We start from the raw sequence: 7,163 nt of genomic DNA on the forward strand, positions 1-7,163 counted from the left end.
TTACAACACAATCGAAGGCACCATGTAGCTTGTTGCTTCATGGTCCTTTTTCAAAAACTCTGAAGTACTTCCCAAATCTAGGCAGTTCCCCAAAGACAGAAGTCAGAGTACTAAGGTATTTTCACATGACTTTAGAGTACAAGAGTTTGTTCTCCCTAAGAAGTTTAATCCTCAGGAACTTTGTATGTGACTTATAAACACCAGAAGCCATAATTTCACAAATGGTTACACAAAATACTCATCTAAAATATTAACAAAAGATGACACCAATGGAAAACATTTAGTTGGAAAAAAACTGTGGAATTTCAGGTTAAAAGCACCCATACCTGTGGAAGTGCAGTGTTCAGCTGTCTCTGTAGGGAATCTCTTTCATGACCAACCTCATGTAATTTCCCCTGGGTTAGTGCCAATGTTTCTTGAGTCTCTCTCAGCGTGTCCAGAAGACGGTCCCTTTCTTCTAGCATGGAGACCATCAACTGTTCAAAATGTGAATCTGCATCTGGCTGCGAAGGGGAGCCGGATCCATGGCTCCCACTTCCTCCTGGGGGGCCTTCTGCTTCACTGATGGTCGGCATCACCTCGCACATCATCTTGAAATGAAAGACCCAGGCTAGAGTCATTAAGTGCAGCATACAGGTTCTTGTAAATCTGCAACTTTATAGGTATCTGTAGCTAATAAACAAAGTTTGGCAGCCTCATTATTCTCAGATCTGTTACGCTTTCTACATAAATAGGCGGGAAAACGTACACAGGGAAATATTAAGTGTGGGAACATACATGAAGACATTAATACAGACTATAATCAGTGAAGGGATAAAAATCAACAAGACTACCTCTCACATAAAAAGCAAACCCCATGGTACTTTGTTTGCAAAGTTGTACTTTTCAGTTGTTGGAAACAAGTGTGCTTCTGTTACCTAATTTTTCTATTTCCCAGTGGGGGAGACAAAGTCAAAACACATGCCACCCAATCATTTTTCAGGAAAAGCACAGAAGGAGCATAGAGCCAGTAAAACTGACAAGTACAAAATCCATCAGGCATCTTACAGGAATGTGTGCAGTCAGCTCCTGAGAAGGACTGACGGCTCCCTGAATTCTTGGGCTGGATTTGGTGAGCACTAAAAGGAACTGGATTCATTAAGCGCTGGGAGAGGTGTTTTTCAATGGCTGCAATGGTTGGTCAGTCAACCTAACTTACGTAAGTTTACTGCTTAAAAAAAAAAAAAAATCCACAATGGAAATATAGCAGGTCGATACAGCTGGGGACGGCTAGGAAGAAAGGAAAAGTGAAAGGTGAGATTATGAGAGGCTATTAAGTGTCTCAAATATAAAGACGGGGAGAGGGGAAAGGTGGCCGTTCCTGAGGCTTCCGGGCAGCATTCCGGGCCCGGTGGACCCCCAAGAGGGAGATGTCCAAAACAGCGCACCTGACTATGATAATGACCTAGTCTAACCCACTCGCACCGCACTCCTTCCTCTCCCACATCAGGTGCTGCAGAAGCCCCCGGACCCCAGGGTGGTGAGAACCACTGACAACGCGCGCCAGCCCGGCTCGGAGCTTCCCGCGGCCACACGTCTCCGCCCCTCGCGCCAGCGCTGGGGTCACCGGGGCGCTGGGGTCAGGCGAGGAGGCGGCGCGGAGCCCCGGAGTCGGTCCCTCGGGGAGCAAGGGGAGGCGCGGGGTCCCGCCGGGCGCCCGCAGGGCTCTCCCACGCTGGCCCGGCGCCGCGGGCCTCGCCCCCAGCCCCCGCCCGCGCCGAAGCGCACCCTTTCCCCGGGGTGACATTCAATCGGCCGCGGGACCGCCGAGGGAACCGGGACTTGCCGGCGCCGGGGCGCCCTGAGCCCCGCTGCGCCCGGAGCCTGCCTCAGTCTCCCGCTCCCTCACCTTGCTCGCCGGCGGCAGCGGGCGAGGAAGCTCCGCGGCGGCTCGCGGGCGGCTGCTCGCTCCGGGCGAGCTCGAGGGCCGACGAAGGCAGCCCGCAGCCGGCGTCCGCCCGCCGCCCCACGCCGCGGCCCCGGGGCCCGCCGCCCCAGTCACTAAGGCCGGCCCGCGGCCGGACACTGGCAGAGCGGAGGAGCGGGCCCGGCTGCGCGTCGCCGGCGTCAACGTGCCCGACGTCGGGAGCGTCGGCGCGAGCGTCAGCAACGCCCCGGAGGAGGGGCCCGGGGCGGGCGGGGGGCCCGGGGCCCAAGTGCGCAAGCGCTGCCTCCTCAGGAGGGGGCGGGCAAGCGCTCTGGGGCGCTGATTGGCTGAGCGCAGCGTAGCCCTGCCCCGAACCCCGCCCAGGTGCCCATCCGCAGGTGGGAGCGCCGGTTCTCACCCGCGACGGTGTCCTGTTCCTCTGGCGACCCCGAATCTCTTCGCGCGGTCGCGGGGACATCAGGGGCCTCTACTGAGTGTCTGCTGGGCCTCGAGTTCTGAGCCAGACGCTTCCCACACGTCGCGTCTACACAGCCCTCCGAGCGAGAGGGACTTTGATTCGCTCCTTAGGGACGAGCGAGCCGTGGCCAGAGCCGGGGCCAGAGCCCACCGCGTCGCCTCCGGGGCCTCCTCGGAACGGATCCCTTCGGGCGCAGGAGGACGCGGTTTGCACGCACGACCCGCTCACTGAGCGCTGCCTGCCGTACCTGGGAGGCGGAGATGAGCAGCGGCGGAACGCAGGCTTTGCCCCGCCGGGACTGCCGCTCTGCCGGGTGGGCCCGGGCAACTCAGGACCCCGTGCCTGCGCTGTGGGCTGGGAAGATGCTACAGATCTGTCTGCGGGGCTTTTTGAGAAATGGAACGTATGTGAAGAGCAAGCTGTCTGGGGAGGCACTCCGAGAGTCGTGGTCTTTTTTGTCCTTTCTGCAGATATTTTTAAACACCTAGGTGCCAAGTCCTGTGCTAGCTGTTGCAGATACAAAGGTTAATAATCACACCTGTAATAAAGTAGATGGTCTACCCTCTCCCCCCAGGATTTGACTCCTGAAGCACAAACCAACCTGTGAGGACATCATTGCTAGTACCCACTGGCCAGTGGTCTGCTGTTGAGGGGGAGGCAGCCAGAAGCCTCTGAACTAATGAAGTTTGAGGAGAGGCCGCGTGGGGGCAGGGAGTGGTGCAGGCGAACCCTTCCAAGGTGAATTCCTTGATTCCTCATTGTGAGTTCACCAAGAACAAGCACTACCTCTGATTGGCTTTCTTACCTACCAGGGTTGGTACATCTTCCTTCCATTCATTTATTCATTCATTCAGTAAATAGTATTAACTACACAAAAATACGAATTTGCACCTCTGGCTAAGTTTCTTGCTATTTTAAAATTGTGAAGACGATCACTTGGGTCGATGAGGTGTTCTGCAGGGACCATTTGCCCCTCCACACACCAGTAAGTCCTGAGTTTCCCTGATCCTTGGGTCTGTAGTAAATAAGCTTTATGTCATATACTCTTTATCTAAATGCAAACTGTTTTCTTTCAAATTTGGGCTCATACTTTGTATACTTGTTTGTAATCTGCTTTTTTGAAAAAAAATTATGGTAGTGGTAGTTACACTACTCTGTGTTTGTCAAAACTTACAGAACTGTACATTAATATGTAAAGCATGCCCTAGTATTTATAAATGGAAAAATATATTTTAATCTTTACCTGCTTAATTCATCCAACCCATAGTTGCACCATGCTCATAAAGTACCTGTCTCCTAAGAAATCAGCACAATACCAAAATTTAGCTCAATAGGGTAGAATATTGGTTCATTTTGTGAACATTTGTGAAGCATGTATGAGCTAAACATAGCCTAGGTTCTGGGAACACAGAGCTGCTCAAGACATCACTTCTGGAGTTGGGAAGAGAGACTGTTACAATGTCTTTCCAATTAACTCTCCAGCTGGCATCGTGGGGGCTTCACCCAGGACACAACATGTAAGCTGGGTATGGAATGATGCAAAATTTTCCCAGCAGAAAAGGGAGAAGCCCATTTGCTATAGCTCCAGGAGAATGAGAATCCCAGATTTCACTCATTCATTTCATTTCCCCAGATTGCAAAATCAGTAAGAAGAAAATTATAAACAACTTAAACAGAAAAAGAGATTGGTTAAATCATTATACTTCCAAATGACAGAAAACCTGGTGACATTCCCAGTGATACATTAGATAATTATCTAATGACAGGCAAGATTCTATATCCTGATTGTGGTGGTAGTTATGCTATTATTTGTGTTTGTCAAAACTCACTGGACTGTACAATAATATGTAAAGTATAATTAGACAGGTGTGACGACACAAGCCAGCTACTTGGGAGGCTGAGGCAGGAGGATCATTTGAGCCCAGGAGTTTGAGGTTGCAGTGAGCTGTGGTGACGCCAATGCACTCTAGCCTGGGCAACAAAGTGAAACCCTGCCTTAAAAAAATATGTAAAGTATGTCCTAGTTTTCATAAACGGGAAAAAAATTTGTTTCAAAAAGCAAGTTACAAACAAGTTTACACGTTGTGAGCCCAAATTTGAAAAACAGTTTGTGTCTAGATAAAGAATATATCATGTAAAAGTTATCTTGTATATGAAAAGCTGTAGAATGTTATTAAGATAACATTTTAATAAAATGTATTTTATGCGAAATGAAATATTTTTGAAAAGTGAAATTTAAGTCTCAGATTTGTAAAAGAAAAACATATATGTCTACACATGAAAATATTGTTACTGTGTTCAATAAGTTTATCTCTCTCTCTGTTTCCATATTTTTTTTTTCCTGGAAAGAGATATAGCACAATGTTGGCAGTAGTTATCTTTGAGTGGGACTGTGGTTAGAGTTTTCATTTCCTTCTTTGTGCTAGTCTGTATTTTCCAGATACTTTAAGATGGATGTGCATTATTTTTATCATTAGAACCCCTCCCCCCCACACACACATAAATGTTACTTTAATTATACCTGGACAAGAAAGAACCACAGAGAATTGCTTTCAGGAAGCTAAATGACTTTTGGATGTATTAATAGTTGTCCATACCACCCAACTAAACCATTTCCCAGAGATATTTATCTGAAAAGCATGTCTCAGAGTTTGGGTGGCATCCTTAGAAGGTTCCCTCAGGAAAATGATGAAGATGGAAAATGTTTTCACTCCAATTCTTCTGTTAAGACTTGATAAAGAAACTATGTTCATAGGGGTGAGGAGGGAGCAGGGAGTTTCTTACCACAGCCAGGATGCTGTTTTCACAGTGAGGACACCTGCATTCCAGAGAGGTAAGCAGTCCAAGGAAGATTCCCCCCAAGATCAAGGTGTGGCCCAACGTCCATCGCAGGCATCATGTTGTTGATCTACCTAGGACTTGGAGAGCAACCTCATGAGTGCTGCTGCTACGACAGTTCACAGCAAGATCTGAGCTACAGGAGCCCCGCAGGGGGTGGATGGTGGGGGACGAGGCCCTCCCTTTAAGAGGAAGAAACTGAAACCCAGAAATGCAAAAAGGATTTTCCCACAAACACTCAGCTGGTTTGGGGCAGAGCTGGGATTGGAAACTTGAGTGAAGGCAGGACTCTTGATTCCCGGTCCTGTCCCATGTTGTTGTGACCAAAGAGTGGTCTCTTTAAGGAACAACTGAAGAGAAAATATTTCATCAGTGGGTCTGCAATACACCCCAAACAATCCAGTCCCCAGGACAGAAAGCTACCATTTTACTTATTCATCTCATTTCATTCTTAATTTTTAAAAAATTTTTTTAATAGAGACAGGGGTCTCACTCTTGCTCAGGCTGGTCTCGAACTCCTGAGCTCAAGCCATCCTCCGGCCTCAGCCTCCCACGGTGCTGGGATTACAGGCATGAGTCACCTCTCCTGGCCTTATTGCATTCTTAAAATAGTTCCCCACTTGACTGTTCCTGTATTCTTCCCATTTTGCAGATGAGGAAACTGAGGTCCTAGTGGCCATTGACATCGGCCTGAGTGTTCTGGTTTCTACGGCAGTTCTATTTCTTATGGTAAACCAATTAATTAAAATATTAGTCCATTGATGACCCTGTCCAGAGTTTGGTTTGTTTGGGTCAGTCCCAAGAGCATGGACAGTTCTGGGTGAAATGATGATAAGAAAATCACATTTGAAGAGTGTTTTACAAAGAAGCTCTTAGTCATATAACCCCACAAATCTTCACAAGTGTATCCTACGTCCATTCACAAATGAGCACACTAAGACCCAGAGATTAGATAATGCATCGTACACCCTACAGTTTATGATTTGGTAGAAGCAGGGCCCTCACCCCAAAACTCTCCAGCTCCAAAGCTGGTGTTTTTGCTGCTACATCAAAATAGCATCTCCAGGCCCCCAAAGCTGGGGTCAAAACCCTTCATTAGTGACGAGCCACCAAGGTACTGACCCCTGATGCCCACTAAGGGTCTATGGATCTGTCTCCCCAACATCTTGTCTGAAATACTCCCTACTGCCCCCAGCACAATACCAAGTACAGGGAGGACGCTGACTCTTAGGGCATCTCATGGCCTCCTGCATAGGCATAGGGACTTCTGTTCATAATATAATTTATGTGCATAATTGTATTTTAAAAGCAAGTCCTAAGCATTTTGCAACTTCTCTTGACAACTTCATTGTGTTCATCAAAGGGAACCACCTAGTAAAAACATCTGGCTGTTATAGGGAGACAGAAGTAGTCCAACCTCTCAGAGATCTCAGCCAGATTCCCAGCTCTTGTGTTTAGTAAGGTGCTAACCTATACTAAGCCTCAGACTCCTCATCTGTCAGATGGGGATGTTACACCCACACTACCACACTGGGACCTTCATTGAGAGATATGAGAGGTGACCTCGATAGCATCCTCAGCTGGCTTCCTGCCTGGCAGCCGTTCCTCTTTTTGGGGGGTACTTACACAGGAGGTGTAAACAGGGACTCTGGAGCCGGGAAGCCTGGGTCGGATCTTGGCTCTGCGGCTTCGCCATTGCGCACTCCTAGGTAAGCTGCTCGTTTGTAAAGCAAGCATGATAGCACCACCTCATAGGATTGCTGTGGGAGTTAAGTGCGTTGGAAAGTATTTTGTAAGTGATTGTTTTGTTTTTCTTCAGACAAGGTCTCACTCTGTCATCCAGGCTAGAGTGCAGCGGCGTCATCATAGCTCACCACAACCTCAAACTCTTGGTCTCAAGCGATCCTCCTGCCTCAGCCTCCTGAGTAGCTGGTACTACAG

At 48.5% G+C, this 7,163-nt stretch overlaps 1 protein-coding gene across 5 annotated transcripts in view; it reads right to left on the bottom strand.

Moving 5' to 3' along the window:
• PPFIA1 (PTPRF interacting protein alpha 1) overlaps positions 1-2,108 on the bottom strand; it is a 92,247-nt gene extending 90,139 nt beyond the window's left edge. For 4 of the 5 annotated variants that reach the window (XM_045558224.1, XM_045558222.1, XM_045558221.1 and 1 more), the window contains exons 1-2: positions 1,889-2,102; positions 327-590 (exon numbers count right to left, since the gene is read on the bottom strand). In XM_045558224.1, the coding sequence (XP_045414180.1) occupies positions 327-590 (264 nt within the window). In that variant the 5' untranslated portion in view covers positions 1,889-2,102. Of the gene's footprint in view, positions 1-326; positions 591-1,888 lie in introns of all 5 variants that reach the window. The other variant, XM_045558223.1, reaches the window with a different exon arrangement.
• Positions 2,109-7,163: the final 5,055 nt, after the last annotated feature.

The sequence above is a fragment of the Lemur catta genome, chromosome 7 (genome assembly GCF_020740605.2).
Source record: "Lemur catta isolate mLemCat1 chromosome 7, mLemCat1.pri, whole genome shotgun sequence".
NCBI classification, from domain to species: Eukaryota; Metazoa; Chordata; class Mammalia; order Primates; family Lemuridae; genus Lemur; species Lemur catta.